Source organism: Agrilus planipennis, unplaced genomic scaffold (genome assembly GCF_000699045.2).
Source record: "Agrilus planipennis isolate EAB-ADULT unplaced genomic scaffold, Apla_2.0 scaffold52, whole genome shotgun sequence".
Classification (NCBI taxonomy): Eukaryota; Metazoa; Arthropoda; class Insecta; order Coleoptera; family Buprestidae; genus Agrilus; species Agrilus planipennis.
Genome location: NW_020438883.1, coordinates 342449 through 363188, shown reverse-complemented (window position 1 = coordinate 363188; position 20740 = coordinate 342449). Strand labels below are relative to the sequence as shown.

The 20740-nt window shown below is 35.2% G+C and overlaps 1 protein-coding gene across 1 annotated transcript in view; it reads left to right on the top strand.

Moving 5' to 3' along the window:
* The window catches only part of LOC108734664 (proteoglycan Cow), a 104858-nt gene that overhangs the window by 37654 nt on the left and 46464 nt on the right, over window positions 1-20740 (top strand). The window contains exons 2-3 of the mRNA XM_018466307.1: window positions 5392-5449; window positions 11946-12048. Of these exons, the coding sequence (XP_018321809.1) occupies window positions 5392-5449; window positions 11946-12048 (161 nt within the window). The remainder of the gene's footprint in view (window positions 1-5391; window positions 5450-11945; window positions 12049-20740) is intronic.

The window sequence follows — 20740 nt, the reverse complement described above, 5'->3', positions numbered from 1 at the left end:
TATCACACTTCTATCTTTGTAACTCATCCCTACATTTTTAAGTATATTTAACATCTTGTCCCATTGAACATTGTCTAAACCTTTTTCTAAATCTACAAATCCTATGTAAAAATATAAATGAAGTAGGTAGTAATTCAGTTCAAAAAATTTGCTACAAAAATTGTCAGAGAAAAAGGTAATGCGAGGAACACTTGATGTACCCTCTTTTCATCTTAATTATTTCGTAAACTTAAGAGTTACTACTCATATAATGTAACAACTGCATCATTTTGACTTCTTATTCATATTTGCTACATTATTTTGGGGACACCCTTTATTTAGTAGAAACTTAAACTTTCTGCGTTTAAAAAAAGTCAAAAAGGACGATAAAATCAAAAATTCAATTAAAAAGAAACAGGTTAGGTGGGTACGTTTCATTCGGTATCCTCCCCCAGCGTTAATTAGTGCTCCGGGGTTCCAGGAATTTCGCTCCTCTCCTTCAACTTGGCTTTTTGTTACAGTATAAAATGATCGTTTAGTTTAATTAGTTCTAAGATTCATTAATTATAACCTGTTCTTTTTTTCTTTACTGCGAAAGGACACGAGCGTTGGATTTTAACAAATTTGAACTTGATAGGCCGATGGAAATATTGATGAACGATCGACTACCCTTACACAAGTGCATGAAAGATGTGGCCATTAAATTCGGAATGAAAACATAGCAGCTAAACTTTATGAAAGACGATCAGGAAATGATTAATAGACGCCAAAACAACACATTACTGCACCAGCAGTGATGAACGATCATCCCCAGCGTTCACAGCGAAGGTACTAAAAAAAAAATTGGGATAGAAGGGTAGGCAGGGCTACGATCAACTCAAGATACGTTTAATGGTTATTTTAAGCGATTAGAAATGATTGATTTCATCAAAATTTTAACTTTAATAGCCGCAATCGTCCGTCTAGTTTCTGCTGAAAATTTTAGATTAGTTTAATTGTATGATAAATAAAATACGTTCACTTAGGCATTAATAGGAATCAGTTTTGTATGTTTTCATGTTTTAATTAATAAAAAGTGAGGTTACGTCATGTCAAGTTATGTTAAAGTTCAAGTTAGGTTAGGTTAGGATTGGTAAGGTCAACTCGGGTTAGGACACACAGGGTTAGCTTAGATGTGTAAAGTATTCAGTGAATGTTAACCTTTGTTCACCCAAAACATCCCAATATGGGGTTGGTGGCTATCGCTAACTTGAACAAAGCTGCATATTTGTTTCCACCATGTTTTTTAAGCTCCGCCCATCCGACAAATTTCAGTATGAGTTGATGGTTACGTCTATGCGCCTTAAACAAAACTGCATATTTGCGGCCACCATGTTTTTTAAGTTCCGCCCACCCTACAGGTTGAGAATTAAAAACACTACGAAACCATTATAGTTTCATTCAATATCGATTTGTTAAATGTGTTAAAAACAATTGCAGTGCAAATTGCTAATTTGTTAACGTTTCGACGGTTCTGCAATTAAGTATTTGATTAAAATACGTACAAAAGTTGAACATTAGTGATAATTTTTAACTGCACCTGCAACAGAATTGCTTAATTAACAACTAACTAAATAAATAAATAATTTATGGGAAGTGCATTCACGACCGGGAATTTTCATTAATGCTTTGCTTCTGTTCCGATATCGGAATGGATGGAGTTCATGCTGATATGCAAATTAAAAACATATTGAACCGTTAAATTCGTTTGAAAAATACATAGCAGCACGACCGAGCCAAATCATCGTGCTATAAACCTAATAATAACAAAAACCACTCATTAACTGGAAAGCATGGCGAATATTTGTACCTATTGGTATGTAGGCCCTCGTATATATACGTATAAAACCAAATCGACACCATACATCAAATGGGCTTATGACCAATATTTGCTGCATTTTCTGATACTACCTACCATCAATGGTTTAACGAAATACATTTCAACTAATTGAACGAATAAAAATATACTTCATTCGTAATGATTACGTAAATTAAACGTTTGTAGGCAACGAAATTGCGATATACACATATTTCTATCGGCCTTTGTACAAACAAAATTATTATTTTACAATTATGAAGTTACTGGGATGTAACTATAAATTCACGGTTTTGAGATTTTCCTTTTAGTTGAGTTGTGAGATTTTGTTTCTTGTCAAATTTCATGATTCTGGGTTAATGGGAAGTCCCCCATAGGTTTTGATTCCCTTGTCAAAATATTAGTGATGAACAAAACTGTTCTTAGTCTTTTTTCGAATGCAAGATCAAGACCAACAATACCTAATATACTAGCAAGACGAAGACCAAGAGCGAACGAACTACACTAAGACTAAAACCAATATCAGACTATTGCTTAACATTCTGGAGGACGCCGGTTCGATTCCGGGTCCATCAGCTTTGGTTCAAGTTTTTCTATGGTTTCCTTGGATTACTTATTTAATGCTGGGGCAGTAATATTCTTCAGATAATCTTTCATTCTCTTCTGTCTTCATTTCGCCCGTCTCACCTTTCTCACCCGAACCACCAACCACCCATTCCCACGATTCCTGAAACCAGCATTAGTGGCTAGTGGGAATGAGACACCCAAAAGTTTTTTTGATATTGATTGAAGCAGAAACATAGTCAAAGAAGGACAGTTACAGATGTGAGATATTCTAGTTTTCGGGAAGTTCGAAGATCGACTCATGGAGGTGCTTATCCAAATTTTCATTCTCTTCTATCTTCATTTCGTCCATCTCTACTTTCTCACCCGAACCACCACCCACCCATTCCCACGATTCCTGAAAGGAGGCTGAAGAGGGCTGTCTGCCCTACCTTCCGGCGTAGTTCGGAGGGACTGCCCGCCCACCTGCATTAATGGCTGGTGGGAATGAAACACCGAAAAGTTTTTTTTTACTGAACTTCCGGTGAATTTATGAGTAAAAGTATTTGAAGTAACTTTAATATATTTGTTTTTTGTAAAAAAACATCTTTTTGTATTTAAAATTCTCACTTTCCTAAACTGTATTTTAACTCTTAATATAGAAAAAGAAACTTTACCATTGTTTGAGAAAAGGGATTTTACAAGAATGGTCTCGGAGTAACTGTTCATTATTCCTATGCCTGGATATAACATGGTTGAAATAAAGAGATAAATTAATATTTTTTACGATATTTGAACTTCGTTCAAGTATCTTGCACTACATTTTTTACTAAATTTCAATTTATGCATTCGATGACGAGTGCCTGAGGGATGTTTAATTTGGGCTCGATTTAACTCATTTTCAGTTACGTCACGATCATATGCATTCTTTAATATATTTGATATCCTGTTATCAGCGGGACTGTTTTGTAATTTATTATTCGGAGGCAGTAGATGGAATGCACTGTGGATATTTCAAGATATTCTTCGAATAAATTTGTAGGTACCAGTTGCCAAGGGTTGTATCAGACTGGAGGAAATAAATGTCGGAATCGTTTCCAATATTGGGCCAGTATATTCTTTTTTAGTCAACCAAGAAAATGCTCTCCGCCTGATATCGATTCAGGGTAGTTTTTCAGCGACTTCGTGCGCGTCGAAAAGACCAAAAAAAAGAAACGACAAAGACGAATGGCGCATATCTCCAACATATCGGCTTTTGTGCCAAACAGAGGAAAACGATAAATCGTGGCTGCTAGAACAGATTTAAACGGTATATTCCACAATTGACCGTCCCAAAACAAACCCCTTTGTTACATCACTATATCTTCCGGATATATATTAAATTCAGACAATATATAATATTTTAAATAATAATATTTTATACTCAATGAAAGTATCATAAACTAACTCCAATTTAAACCTTCCAAATATTTTAATGTAAAACTAAATTCAAAAACCAGATAACCGAAAACATTCAATACAAACGATTGAAATTCCATAACCTTATAACCTAATAAGCGTTTCAAATCCCTTAATTCCTTAACCTAACCCATAAGCCCAAAACGTAAATCTTTTAAACCTCGTGATCCTACAATGTAAGCTTTTTAAACTCATAACTCGATGTGAAGTTACCCAAGGCGCTGTGAAAATTTATTATACATATTATACACGTATAATCTAATCTTATTGCGCCTTAGGACCTTAAGACTCATGATTAGTGAAAGTTGAAGATTTTATATTTTCCATTCTCTCTTTAGTCATACGATTTTTTTAACTAATAATGAAAGTCAAAAAGTAACAAAAAGCTTTTTAACATGCAAAAACTAATACCAACATCTTTCCTTAATTAATCTGCATGTTACTCTGAATTGACTCTTAAAAACTAATATTGAAAAATACCATTAATTTAAGGTGAAACGTCTGTAGTATGTTTTACATAATAAAGAGCTTTTTGCACCTTTTTGACTTTAATTAGTTAAAAAAAGTTAAAGATCTTATTTTTCTTAATGCTCTTTAAATATTCCTTTCACCACATCTTCCCCGATTGGTAATACAGTCAGAGCAACAAAGTGGCCAAAATGAATTTCAAAAATGCCTTAAACGCGATTTATTAGGGAATAATTTGGTACGAAGGTCAAAGATTGTTTCTTGCTGATATTTTACCAAATCTTTCTTATCGTGCATCTGTTGAAGGTTAGATTATCGTTAGTTACCCAGGACAACCTACACTAACCATATCCTAATTTTTAAGAGACACTAACATTAAAAAGAAGAAATAAATTAGTGAAAAACATCATTATAACTTCGTCAGTCCTAAGACTGGTTGGACACGTATCTCCACTCTTCTCCTATCCTGAGCTAATCTTCGCATTTCCCTAAAACTAGAACAACCCACATCCTTAATCTAGTCTAGGTCTATCTCTACCCCTCCTAACTCCCGTTTCTGCCTCTAATATGTCTTTGACTAGACCTTCATACCTGAAAAGGTGTCCTACTAATCTATCTCGCCTATTTTTTTATTGACTTCCATAGAGTTCTCTATTCTTCTATTCTTTCTGATATCTCTCCATTTCTAACCTTCTCTATCCACGGTATCCTCATCATTCGCTTGTAACACCACATTCCAAACGCTTCTAACCTTTTCTTTTCCGCTGCGCTCTCTGTCCAAAGTGAAAATCAATAAAACATAAATTATGAGCCTCTAATTTTTGACCTTGGAACCAATTTAAACCTTACAAAGCTCCTCATTCTGGAATTTTTCAGAAGTCTTTTTTTGTTGGGCCAGCTTCATGGTCATCCCCACTGACATTCTTTGCCACATGTACCATCGAGAAACATAAATTAACAATTTAAATGATAATTGTTAAACATCACTTCCTTTGTATATCTGCAAATAAATAAATTATTGCTGTAGTACACTTAATACAAATTATGAATTGATTTTGCACTTATTCATTTAAATATTTCTGTTACAGGATGAAACAAAAGCACCTAAAGTGGGAACAAAAAAGAAGTGGATCCATGATCCATCAAGTAAGTACTACGTTCAACTTAAATAAATTCCTAACTCTACATTTAGAAGATTATTTTCTTAAGGATTTTAAAAAGTTCTCCTTTGGTATCGTTACGATTGGTACGGAGTTTGTTGAAGTGTATATGGCAAATTCCTAATCGACATCTTAATTAGCTAACATCTTTGTTCTTGATTTATAGCGTACTTATCAGGGTTATAATAACACTGATAAGAGATTACGTGTTGACCGACTATATATTCCACGACATACGGCATTTATTTTATATTTTGTACTGCTCCATATTGGAATCCTTTAATAAAGTAGCGAGCACGAGTGTGTTTGTGTGCGCGGGCACCTTTCTTCATGTGCACCGTATTTGTTTAAAGAAAAAATAAACTATCCGGAAGTTTCCAGAAGGTTCCCGAAAGTAAATAAAAGAGTATTTAAAAGAAGAGACGATCGCCGAGAGAAATGGAAATAAACTGATCGTTGCAGAAGTGAATCGAGAAATAAATTGACAGTGATAGCAGTGAAATAAATAGCGCAGTGAATAGTGATATATCAACAGTAGTGTAAATAAATAGAATAATTCATAACCTAAGTAGTAATAATGTAATAGTATTTTAAGTTCTTTAATAATTAGTGTAAATAAATAGTTTTGTCGTTATCAGTCTTAAAAGTTAATTTTGTTAAACCCACGAACATTACAATAAATATCGAAAAGGGTGCGATAAGCTTCTACGTTTACGTAGGTATTAATATTAATATCCATAATGATGTTAATACAATAAATAACGACATAAATTGATTGAGTGGAATTTAAAGATTTTGGGGTTTCTCAGACATGTATAACATAATGTGGAACAGCAGTTTATAAATGTTTAGTGTGTTACTTCTACCGTATTTTTCCTTGCCTAACAGGTTCTTTGCAATAATCCTCGTTTGTAATTGTACCTATTCTAAGAAGTAAGAATTTATAAGGTTTCCTGACTTAGTGCCCTAGATAAAAAGGTTTCTTTTAAATGATTTCGCTTTAAATAATTCGGTTTCTTTTCAATTTCGCAATATCAATGTAACAATAAAAGCTTCCTCACAGTTGTGAATAAAACAAAATAAAAAGTGAAACATATAAAACCCCTTTTCTGTTTCTGAATCCCGACATGACAATTCGGGCTTTGATAAACGGGTGTGCTGAGTATATTTTAGCATATAAAACGAAGAAAAATATAAACAAGAAAAGGATCGCAGTTGTTTTACTATACGTAATACGTAAATGTCAAATGTGTATACCTATGGACTTCCTTTATATCTAGATTCACCCAGAAGCAGCTCGCCATTTTTCTTCCACGATAAAAGCTTTCCTCTGCATTTCAACTTTTTCATAACTGTGAAAGCGATACCATTTTTTTACGCGTCATGAATGAATGAATTGAAAAGGAATAAAAAACGCTGATGTTTTTCATTACGAAGTGAAATTTCTTTTGAATAATTTAACTCTTTCTTGGTTATGTAATTTACATTGAGCTGCGTCTGCAAAGTTCAACCAGAAGATTAAGGAACGCTAATTTCTAAAGATATTCTTCAGTTTTTATAAATCTTCTTCTATTGCATCCTACAATCTGTATAAATTTAACGCTTCTTAAATTTCTGGTATTCAACCAAACGAATAATTTTTCATTCTAATTTATTGAAGCTCTCTTATCACGATTCCACTGGTAATTCGCCTTCCCCAGATGGATTGTGAGGTTTTATGAATGGAGTACAATACTGGCTCTTTAACGTAGCACAAAACAATAAAAATAGTTAAAACAATGCTATAAATGTGATCGATTACTATGAGCGGTTTTTAATAAACGATTACTGACATTAAAAGTAAAACAAAACTACTGGTATGAAGGGAAGAAGAAGTAGGGAAAGAGCGAATGAAAGGGTAGGAGACAAACGATTACAAGAAGTGGCTGATTTTCGGTATTTAGGAAGTCAGATAAGTCAGGACGGAAGGAGTAGTAGAGATATAAAGCAGAGAATAACGCAGGATCGAGTTGCCTTCAATAAAAAGAAGTCACTTCTATGTTGGCGAACGGTTAATTTAGAAATTCGAAAAAGATTGTTAAAGGTGTATGTTTGGAGCGCGGATACCGTTGATAGAGATTGGTAGGACACCTTCTCAGGCATGAAGGTCTAGTCAGAGACACATTAGAGGCAGAAAGGGGAGTTAGAAGGGGAGACGTAGATCTAGAATAGATTACTGTTCGCAAATAGTTAAGGATGTAGGTTGTTCTACTTTTAGGGAAATGCGAAGATTAGCTCAGGATAGGTAAGAGTGGAGATGCGTGTCCAACCAGTCTTAGGATTGACGACCTTATGATGATGATGAACTGACATTCACCGCTTACAGGAATTACTATCATCATCGTTCAGACATTGTTATCATTTTCCACAGGAGTAGAGTTATACGTATTTAAAAATTGCTCAACATGTTTGGACTGATGGAGACGAGAAACCCAAATGCCAATAGCGTTACGAGGGTGACTTTAGGTCTATTGCCTTTGTGCGAAGTTACAGCGCAATATGCACTTTTAAACATTTACTAACTAAACTTTTTTAACCCAACAGGGTATACCTACTGATACGTTTAGTTTAGGTCCATATCGAGTTTACGCTATCCTCTCTGAAGTTCAGTTCACAATAAAACAAACTTTCACAGTGCTTCCAACATTTTTTTTTGATGGACAGTTGCTCTCTCTATCGTATTATATCTACAAGTTTTAGGCATTTAGGCCATGTTGGCAGCATCGGACTTCAAAACTTTATAGAGGATGTCGTAAACTCCTCATTTACCGTTTACGTTTCCCATAGGATTGCAGCGCATCATGTCTATTGTGGACGTTTTGTTTATTCAACTTTAGGATTGTTTTCATCAATAATTTTCTCAGTACGTGGAAATCTTAACTCTCGCAGTCAATAACACATGCATTCATAGATGGCAGGAAAGATCTCTCTCAATTATGAACCGCAAAAATTATTTCCTGTTCCTGATTGTTTACGTTTTAACTTCGCCCTTAAAACATGTTGTTTCATACGTTAAAACCAGTTAAATTTATTTTGTCCAGAAAATGTTACTCAATATGATTTGTCAGTTTTCTAAATCATCATTTAATCCAAATCGTTGCAGCTCTGAAATGGTTACATATTACCATGACGTAAGTTTGTAGGGTAATCGACAACAAAAATTTAGAAGACAGTTGTTGTAAGTCGATATCAAATAGGCCTTGGTTGCCTATTACCTACACGCAAATAATAGCTTTCAGTGTCAAGGAAGAAACGAGGGCATCGATTTTGTTGCTCGACTTTTACTGAATTCAGGGTGTATGTATACAATGCGTTGCTGTAGATATGTATGTCTGGTATTGTACACATGCGTTTTAAAGAATGCCCTTACTGAATACCGTTTTCCATCGGGAGTCTGGAAGCAAAACGTTTGTAGAGAGTATGCAATTTCATGATTAAATTTAGGTATACATGATCTTGGCATGTTTGTAAGTCGAAGTCAATAAATAAAATTGGATTTTTTAAAATAGGTGTAAGTAACTAAGAAGTCTGCACTGTCTTACTGCATAATCCACTGTTCAGCCGAATTGGAATTGTTGATAATGCCAAATAGGTCTCTATTGATCGAGAAGATTATTACATTTCCCAAGTTCCTTGCATCCTCATATTTGATTATTAATACGTTAATAACAAAGGTAGAAGGGTGATACTTAGTTTGTATAAATCGTAACAGGCAGTTATAGAGATGCCACTGCTACTTTTTAATCTATACATCGCCATCAACATCATTAACGACAGTACAACTTTAGGGATAGATAGATTTGCAGATGATATAGCAGTATTAGCATCTAGCAAGGAGGACTTAGAGATAGATAGCGGTATTGAAAAAACAATACTGTATGAAGATAAATAAAAGTAAAACAAAAATATAGGTATGCAAGGGAAGAAAAAGTACGGAAAGAGCGAATATAAAGATAGGAGACGAAAAATTAGAAGAAGGGGCTGAGTTTTGGTATCAGTTTAGAAGCCAGGAAAAGAAAATGTTAGAAAGGTTCGAAATGTGGTGTTACAGGCGAATGATGAGAATACCGTGGATAGAGAAGGTTAGAAATGAAGAAAAAATAGAAAGAATAGGAAAACAGAGGTTTTAATGGAAGTCAATAAGAAATAGGCGAGATAGATTTGCATAACACTTTCTCAGGCATGAAGGTTTAGTTAGAGATGTATTAGAAGCAGAAACGGAAGTTACGAGGGGTAGAGGTAGACCTAGATTAGATTACTGTTCGCAAATAGTTAAGGATGTGGGATGTTCTAGTTTTAGCGAAATGTGAAGATTATCTCAAGAAGGAAAGGAGTGGAGGTGCGTGTCCAACCAGTCTTAGGACTGACGACCTTATGATGATGACGAATACATTAATTAACGAATTTGTATTAAAAAATTACTAATTCGTTTATCCACTACTATCTGTATGAAGATATTAATTATTTATTAATACATTCCTCTAGCGTTTCGGACACAGTAAAGAAGGAGTGGAGGTGCGTGTCCAACCAGTCTTAGGACTGACGACCTTATGATGATGACGAATAGGTTAATTAACGAATTTGTATTAAAAAATTACTAATTCGTTTATCCACTACTATCTGTATGAAGATATTAATTATTTATTAATAAATTTCTCTAGCGTTTCGGACACAGTAACGATGAAAACTCAAAGGGCTTATGCTGCATTCGGCTGGTGTATTTCAATTACTCATGATACCGAAAAGATACCGCAAGCACATCATTCCGCTCCCGTCCAATTACATTAGTTCAGGAATTAAATGCTCCTTTCAGCCCACGGCCACGTTTCAAATTACTCTTCCATCAAACTACTTTAGTTAGACATTTTGGATGCATACGTAAGGCAAACAATGAGGAACTGAGGATTTGCTTTTATTTATAGGTGCCTATGGACGGATAATAATATTCTCGAAAGATTAAAGGTATAGAAACCTGCGATTCAATTTCATCACGGTATTAACTACATTACAAGGCTTCTCTAATATCTACATAAAAGGAATTTAGACAATGAATATGGTTTTGTGTTTTCAGTGCTTTAATATTCCATTACAGGCTATACCTAGTATTACCTGTGCCAGTGAAATACACAGGCGATATATTTTTAAAAACATGCATTATCATGATAACATGTAGGTCAATTAATCCATGTGCAAGACGACAAGAGGGAAAAACAGTTTCAGAAACTACATATGACACGCTGACAGAACCAATAAATTAGAAATCAGGATCCACATTTAGGAATTTAGAAAACTTTCTGGTCAATACGTTGATCGCCTTTACAAAGTTAGTTTAATGTTTTTGAAATTGTCTCAACCTCTGCCTCCTTTCATAGACGTAATGTCTCCGAGTGAGCATAGCACTTATTCTATTTAGGTACATAAAAATATTCTAAATATCATTATTATCATCGTTATCATCATCATAGGGTGGTCAGTCCTAAGACTGGTTGGACACGTACTTCCAGTCTTACCTACTCTGAGTTAAATTACATACACCTAAAACTACAACGTCCCATATCCTTGCGAAAATGCAAGACTGTATTTATACTAGCAAGACCAAGACTAAGACAGAACAAAACCGAGATCAAAACCAAGATAAAATATGCAACACCAAGACCAAATACGCAAGACAAAATGAAAAATTTAGTTTTTTGAGTTAAACAATTTGAAGTAGCTTTAATATATTCTTACTATATCATTTTCATAAAGTCGTCAGTCTTAAGACTGGTTGGACACGCACCTCTACTCCTTCCTATTCTGAGCTAATCTTGACATTTCCCTAAAACTGAAACAACCCATATGTTTAACTATTTGCGAACAGTAATCTAATCTAGGTCTACCTCTACCTCTCTTAACTTCCATTTCTAATACGTCTCTGACTAGACCGTCATGCCTGAGAAGGTGTCCTATCAACCTATCTCGCCTATTTCTTATTGACATCCATAGAGTCCTCTGTTCTCCTATTCTTTTTAATACCTTTTCATTTCCAACCTTCTCTATCCACGGTATCCTCATCATTCGCCTATAACACCACATTTCGAATGCTTCTAACCTTTTCTATTCCGCCACGTTCACCGTCCATGTTTCGCACCCGTACAGCGCCTCGCTTCAGACATACACCTTTAACAATTTAGAAATCGTAAAGCTAGAATGACCTCTCGCGTTCTTCTAATTTCTTCTAAACCCAAACTGATCTTCCCCTAATGGGTTTTCCGCCCATTTTTCCACACTTTTCTGTACAATTCTAGATAAGATAAATGTATAAAAATCGACTTCCAATACTTACTGTCCCTTAGTTGCTACAAAATAGTATTTGTTAGCCTTTTTATTATTATATTAGAGACAAGAAGTAAAAAATGCCTGATAACTATTGTAGTAAGTATATCCCTTTGTTTATTTTTCAGGTGACCTTTGCCGTCCACTAAATTGTAAGAAGAAAGATTTATGCTTACTTGAAGATGCATTCACAGCCGTCTGCGTCTCTAAGAAAGACATAGAGAAAAATGGGTGAGTTTTGCAGTTATATGCCATTAAAGCATTTTATGGTTAGAATTTCTTTTACAACATGTGGTTTCTTCTACTGCTACATAATGTTCTTAGCAGTAAGGTATACTGTCTGTAAGTTATGGTAGTCATTGCGAATATTGGAGTATGTCACGAAATGCTCAGTAACTTAAGAAATACTAAAGGGAGCGAAAAATGGAAAATGGAGCAACGAACATCAGTATTCGCTTTTCTTATATAACAAGTTTATCGTTGTTACAAGCACTTAAAATACTTACTCTTTATCATTTTCCACTAAGAGGACAAAAACTAACAGAGATAACTATTAAAAATCTGAATATCTGTCGAAGATATCGAATAAAAATAAATTTTAATAGATTTATTTGTAAGGATCTAACTCTTAAAGTGGAAAAGAGTTCCTTATTAATCCACTCAGAATTACTTTCCTTACTGTTTACGTGGAATTTGTACCAAAAGCATGTTCCTCATCATTGCTATTTTTGAGATTACTGGAACTGAAATCATGGAAATGACAGGGTTTTTAGAAATCCCCTCAAACTTTTCCGGTTGAAGGGTAATAATCATGAATAGATTCGCATTTTCAATTACAGCATCCCCACACTATGGATGCTTCATCCTCTATTCCATAGAAAATTAAGTCTTTGTAAATTTACTTTTCATAAAAATATCAATTAATGATTAATGAAGCGTTTGAGGCGATATATTTTTGTTCCAATTATACAATTGTTGTGCAATCGTTTAGTATTTCTCCCTTAGGTTTTTTAATTTAGCCACACCTAAGCCTAATAATATAATTGAACCTCAACATGTCGTCTTACAGTTTTTGGGGTTAGCATTTTCTCAAGAATTAAGCTATTTTTAAGTAGATAAACAACTGAGGCTATTTGTTCAGATTTAACTTAGCGAACTTAGAAACAAGAAGTTGATTTTGTGACTTTCTAAACGGAACTAAATATTCTTCGTAATTAAGACGAACGACTTCAAATTCCTGTTCTAACTGCGAAACCTGCTCTTCCTAAATACAACGTTTCATTTATCACTCGACAAGGGGGTGTTGCAGTAATTAAGGAAACCATTACCAGCTTTTGCCATTTGTTTCTACCGCTTATACACCATCTTCTACTGCAAAGCTTCGTAAATGTTTAAGAAAATTGGTCTGACCACAGGAGGAGAAACTCGGTTCATATTAAATCCAGAAAAACGAGCAGGGAATGTAGTTAATGGGTAATACTTTACATACCGCACAGTTAAGAACAAAATACGAATGTAGTGTGTTGTGCAGGAAGCCCGAGGAAATTAAGAAAATGGGAATTTTAGTTAGAAGTTTGTCGAAACTGTCAGGTGTAGATCGTAGAAAAAGCAGCACATTGTAACAACTTTTAAAATCATATCACCAGAGATCATGTGAATCAAGAAACGTGCACAATTGACAATATCAACCATAGATGGCGACTTAAGTTCTTTTTCTTTGTATTTTACTTCTGGGCTTCTTGTTTGTAACACGAGTTGTCAGTTGTTTACTGAAATATATTTAATATTTTATAATTTTGCTCATTCTGGATATTTGAACGAATAGTTTTTGTGACACTATCAATAAACTATCTACATAGCTGAGAACTTTTAGATTTTATGTTGTTTAAATTAAAGTTGTACTCTTATTTTGATTTATTTGCTGCCTATATTCAATTGTAAATTAACTGCTCATATTGTTGTTTGGTCGGAATCTTATTTTTTCAAAAGAATCGCCATTTTTTTTCGGTGAAGACAGGACCAATCTACACTGGCATCAGTAATAATGTAAAGGATATTGTGAAGCACTCTGTCAGGGCAAGGCTAGGCGTCTGATGTAGATGCAGTAAATGGCTACATTAATAAATTTAAGTATTAAGTTCGTTAAAATATATGTACAGCAAACTATGAATGAAAAGCAATTGCAAGGCTTTTATAATAAGGTTTTAATTGTATAAAAGAGTCCACAAGAGCATGTTCTTAACCAGATTTACAATTTGCAACGTCAGAGTTAGTTGCAGGTTCGGATGCGAAATTAATCAAAAGTTTTGAAACAAACGTGAAATAGCGTTAGCAATTATCAGATTTTACAGTAAGCTCTTTGGAAGGCAGAAAGTTGTTAAAAAGATGCGAGTTACAATGGCGAAAAGTTAAGGGAGATAGGAAAAGTTTAACGATTGTTCGGGAACATTGCTGGCGCGGAGTCATATCTTCTTCGACACAGAGAAGCGCGACGACTTCCTTCTCCGTCGCGACGGCAATGACGCCTCAATTCCGTCGACTTTGGCAAACAAGCGCGAAAGTTGTGTCTTTCGCAGATGCTCACAATCTTAAAACTTCTTCATCCTTATATATTTCTTCGTTCTTCTGCTTAATGATCATTTTGTTAACTGAAAGACCACCGTGCACCGTCTCCTTATTGTATCTAGTAACTCCTTCAATTGTTTATCGGAATTACTTCCATATAATGTCTCTCATCGGCCATCTCTCTATAATACACAATCTCAATCAATGTTTGAAATATTTGACACTAAAAATTGCCTCTAAACAATTTAATATATGCATGTATTCATCTTTTGATGATGGGTGTGTACTTCCACGATACTATGAAGATTGGAAAAACTTGGCGGTTGTTGTAGAACAATCAAAATAGCTCAAAACCTCAACGCCAAAACACGACACTGTAGTTGTCCAACTACAGTGTCGTGTTTTGGCGTTGGGGTTTTGAGGGTTTTAAGCTATTCTGTTTGTTCTTCCACGATACTGTGCATGTACTAGTTACAACATCAAGGAAAGGGGAAGAAAATGTTTGGCTTTGGCGTCAAATGTACCTTAATCGAGTGGTTTAAGCTATGGAGTGCTCTTCAAAAAGGAACTGTTCTTCTCTAAAGACTACCTAAACATAATGGTGTGATTATGAAAACTATTTAAGGTTAGAAGCGTTTTTAATGTATTGTTAGAAGATTGAGAAGGTTAGACGTGAGGAGAAATTAGAAAGAATAGGAGAACAGAGGATTTTATGGAAGTCGATAAGTAATAGGCGAGATAGGTTGGTAGGACACCTTTTCAGGCATAGGGGTCTAGTCAGAAACATGTCAGAGGCAGAAACAGGAGTTGAGGAGTAGAGGTGGACCGAGATGAGGTTACTGTTCGCAAATAGTTAAGGATGTGGGATGTTCCAGTTTTAGGGAAATCCGAAGATAGCTCAGGATCAGTAAACGCCATCTGTAGTACAACGCCATTTGCCGTATTTTCTAAAACGCGCTGTTAAGGCAGCAGGTAAAAGTTGGTCTGTATTCTGTCGGAGCTGCCTGCGACGCGCTGATGAGATCCAAAAAGATCGAAATCGCGATCCGCGTCTGGCAGTTTCGACAGAATACAGACTACTTCGAATTGTTTTATTCGATTATGGTAACGTGCCTACCACGTTGAGGTGAGCTACGCCGGGATTCGTTTCAGCAAGTAGATATTCATATATTTAAATGGACCTTGTCCTAAAATGTAGCATCGTGCTACAGATGGCGTTTACACTGCCATTTGTCGTATTTTCTATGATGATCTTTATTCATTGATGACAGGAGGTAGTTATTCCACTAGTAGCTTTAGTGTGTTATATTATTACTAGTTTTAAAATAAGCGGTTGTTGAAAGTTATTCTAATCAGTGATAGGTATTCCCTTAGCCACTTTTTCATAGTGACGTGAGCACTAACGCTTTTTTCCGAATAATGCCTTATGAAATAAAGACAATTTTTCAGCTTTCTACTTTTCAGTAGCCAACTCTTTCTCTTTAGAGATAACTTATTGTTGTTGAACTTTTGTCATTCAGACTAACCATTTATTTATTGCCTGTCATCAGAATGTACGTACGTGTTCTTTGGGAATGGTGAAACTTTGCGTATTCTGGACTAACATTAACATAAATTCGACGTAGGGACAGAAAATGGGACCCAATTTGTTGTACATACTGGAATCAACGACAAGGACTTTTTTCCCTGTGCTATTTTCCAGCAGGTGGGCGATTAGCGTAATTATACAACAACACAGTAGCAGACTGCTCAAGTCATTGTTTTAAAATAATTAGTTCTATTGTTTTGCAGTGACATCTCAAGAACAATACAAAGATATCAGACAAAAGACAGGTATCTTTTGTTAACGATCAAGTTTTGTAACAACTTTAAAAATGCTCGTATTGTAAATTTTTCTGAATTAGAAGAGAAATTTTATTGAAAAATTGTTACAAAAAAGTACTTTGAACGCTGAATTGCTGTGTTTTGGTGTTGATGTTTGAGATTTTTAGTGTTCTACAGAACCATCAAAATTTTTCAGTAGTACACAGTAGTAACATTCACAAAGTACACAATCACAAGATTAACCAATTTGCTATTTGTCGAGTTACTTTTTATTTTTCCTTTTTTACTTATAACTTTATAATCAAAATTACAAGAATAGTATGCGTTGATTTGGAAAATGACATACCTAGGACTTTCAGATTTGGATATTTATTCTTTTTTTTTGAAATTGTAGACTCGCTTGGCACTTGGTGAAACATTTTTATAAAAATAAAGGAATTAAAACACTTGGCAAGTTTCATAATGTTCATTTATTTCTCTGACGATCGTTTCGGTGTTTAAACCATTTTCAAAGAGTATACAAAATTTACTAAATTTATTCTTTATTGAGTGATGCAAAATTTATGTGGTGGCTTTTGGATGTCTAACAAGATAAAAAGATATAATCACACTTTAGAGCAAAATTTCAATTGATAAAAGTGCGAAACATTGTAAACTTGGTACATTCATTGACGCTTGAGCATCACTGAACTCCGAAGATGGCGTTTACAATGCTGTTTGTGTTTATTTAGTAAACGCGGTCAACCATCAGCAGACATAATTTGTTCGATTTTCAGTAGGACCTACCAATGACGTACCAATGAAATCGCCATCCATGTCAGAAATTTCGGTACAATACTGGTCAAGATTTTATTGATCGACGTCATATAATTAAAGCTAATTGAGAATCTCATGGGTTTTAACCTTTGACTGAGCTGTGACAAAATGGTCCGTTATTTAAAAATATTTCCACTTTTACACTATGTCTGATGAGTACTTTAAAAAAATTAAGGGTACATGAAAAAGAAAGAGAATGAGGGTAATTACCGTACAGAAAGCCCCAATTGCGCCGGCAATGATGACGATATGTGACCACCAAGTCCACATTTCTGCATGCGAATACATGGGTTTTTGTTCGGTGTTTTTATACTGAACTTATTTTTGTATTTTATTCTAATAATAGTAACTTTAACTATCGAATAGTAACTACGGAGCGCACTAATCGCTACACGTACAATTGACCTGTCTGTGTACCAGCTGTTGGGAAGATCATGAGTAGGTACGAGTGTTTCGTTACTTGACGCTTGCAAAACGACGGGTAGATAAGATAACGCGGCTGCCAAAGAGTCATTGACGGCTCGTTAACTGGGATACTATTTGTGTTTACTTTTTACAACCCCCTACGTTGTGGTGCTATCACGAGATGCACCTTAAACTGCTTTCAGATGTTATCTTTTAAATATTCCTGATCAGACCTAGTATATAGTAAAAGTTGGCAGGAAGAGCGCTTAATGTCTGGTATTTCTTAAAAGTGGGGTTGCAGAAATAAACCCTTAAGTGCTCTAATAAGCACAGTTGCAGTATACATACATGGGTATCATTTTTGATTTTTGTAACTAGGTGTTTTTTGAGAATGTTGTTCTAAGTTAAAATCGTAATTATGATTCAATATTGAGATGCAATTATCTACGTGATGTACGTTTTCAATTCATGCGGTGCTTGCTTTTCTAAATTATGATTGCTAATATCACTGAATCAGTTCCTGGCAAACATAAACACGGTTCAATCCCAGCAACGGTCTTGACAGATAATTTGAACCGTATCAAATGTACACAGATAATAATGGCCCTCGGTTTTGGCTGGTTTAGAACTCTATTTGCCACACAGTATGTTAATGGAGCGAAGCAGGTTCTCATCTAGATGCACTCGGTTATTGTTTGCTCAATGCATGTAAGTACTTTCCCCGTTTGTATGTATGCAAGTACTTACTGTGTTGGTATGAAATTCGTGTTCAACATGTTGTTAGGAGAGATAGAGCCGAGACGAACTTATATTAAAGTAATAAAGCAAGCTGTAACAAGCCGACTGGCACACATTCATGGCGGACACTAGGAGTTCTTCAGTCAACACCGAAGACAAACATGTTCCTGCAGAAAACAGAAATGATGCACTTTGTGTGTTTCATGGGGATTGTAAAACGGGTATATTGCACTGTTTTCAACTTCGGCCTTAAGTTCATTTTGGATGTTGGCTGAAACTGTCGAGAGGAAAGATTTAGTGCGATTTCGTGTGTCCTCGTTTCGGGAAATTTACAAGGAGTTACAGCCTCTAGCGCCTTCACGTTACTTTGTCTTAAATGAAAAGCGAATGACTATGATTAAGGAACTAAACGCTGTCAATAGAGGATCTTATGATGCATATGTATGAGAATGACAGCCTGAATGTAGACCGTAGAACGATATTTAATTAAGATAGTATCTCTTCTACTCTAAAACTTGGAATTAATGGAAGGAAGAGCCATTAGGAATTCTCTTCAGAACGATGAAACAGCAGATTTAAAAACGAAATAAAGTGTTCTTCATCAATGATGAGAATAGGTATCAATCTGTTTAACATAGTCTTATTATTGCCTTTATTCTTGTGTTGGCATTCTGATTCCCCGAGAAACAAATCATTTGTTATGTCTTCTTCAAAGCAATTAACGAGATTTTTAATTGAATTTTCCGAAACGACTAACACTCTGTATAATTCTCATGGAATAATGTACCTATATCTTCCAACTGCAGTAGAAGTAGCCGTATGGATGCCCAGCTGAATCAACAACGGAGAGTATATTCCTTCGTGGCATTCTTTGATGTATTTAGTAGATTCAGTTAGACGAGTAGAAACTTTCTTAGGTTTTTACATCAGTAATGACGATGAGTACTACCCACAGCTCGTATTACGAAACAAATTTGGCGTCAGTCGATAAGAAGATATTTTTGAAAGTGTGGATGTCCACGTGCTGATAGTGGAGCTTGCTGAATTGGTAAGGACCTGTGGATTCTGGTTATATCAAAAATTTGTGCCACTGGAGCATACGTGGAACTTAATGCAAGGGACAAAGCGTTAAGGGAGTCCCTATACATCGTCAGAACCTGTAACGTTTATGATCAATTGGAATTCAAAGAGTGTTATTGGGACTTGTGTGGTGGCAATTCATTCGCATCTAATGGTGCACACTTTTGTCCTTATTTTTATTAACCTAGCGACATGGTCCAGAGATTTAGACAGTTACTTAGCGTTTGGGAGGATACCGGCTTGATTCCGAGTCCGTCCAAGTTTCTCTGTGGTTTCTTTGGTTCACTCAGGCAAATGCTGGAACAGTAATAATGTTCCACAGATAATCTTTTACTCTTTTCTGCTTTCGTTTCACCCGTCTCATCTTTCTCACTATAACCACCACCATCACCTATCCACTCCGACGATTCCTACAAGGAGACTGAAGAGGTCCTTTGACCCACTAGCATTAGTACATAGTGAGAGTCAAACACCCAAGTTTTTTGTCTTGACCTTTATGTAAACTGGTTCAGGTTTATCTTTCCTTGTGAAAATGGTTCTCATGTGCATGCTCTAATATTATCCTATTAATTCTAATGATTTTTGAGACAGGATATTTATTTCGTGGATTTTTTTTGCTGTCAATGCACGTCTGACTTGAGTAAATGAGAGATACAAAGTGGGAGTGAATATAAATTGCGAAACAATTTAGTTACGTAATCTCTGAACTTTAAATGAACGTACGTAGTTTGGTTAATTACAGCTGGAAATGTCACACAGAATCTACAGGGAAATTGACTATGCGCTGTAAATCCGTTAAGTGCTGCTTTCTGCCTGAGAAAAGTTTGACAAACTTGGTATAACTACAAGCTGCCAGCTACTTAAATACCTACTACATAACTATCCCGAAGGTTAATACTGCCAACAACAACGACATTAAATTACGTTGTGAAGGCCTGTATGTATCCCTAAGTGTAGCTTATCGTGTTTCGAAACAATCTGTGATTATGGCAATAAAGGTACTGAGGAGAGATAGTAGATTCGAAATCATAAACGCAAAATTACCAAAGTGGACGCTCAATCAGGGTTAAATAAGAAGCCTTGATATATGTTAACGACACTAACTATATAACCATAAAAAAGTAGTATATTAACAAGAATTTTTGTTCAGTTCGGTACTTTTAATTAATTAAATTAATAAATTTATGCTATTTAGAGTTTAATAAATGAAATCCTATGACATTGTTAGTTACTTAATAGTAGGTTAATATGCAATATTAATTTGAAGTCAGTTTTTCGATTTTTTATTTACCCACTACAAACTACCTCAAATTAATGAGGGAAAATTTGCTGCTGTAACCGAGCGGCATGGCCTAGAGGTCTAGACCATTACTTAGCATTCGGGAGGACGCCGGTTCGATTCCGGGTCCGTGTGCCTTGGTCCAAGTTTTTCTGTGGTTTCCTTGGATCACTTAGGCAAATGCTGAGGCAGTAATATTCCACAGATAATCTTTCA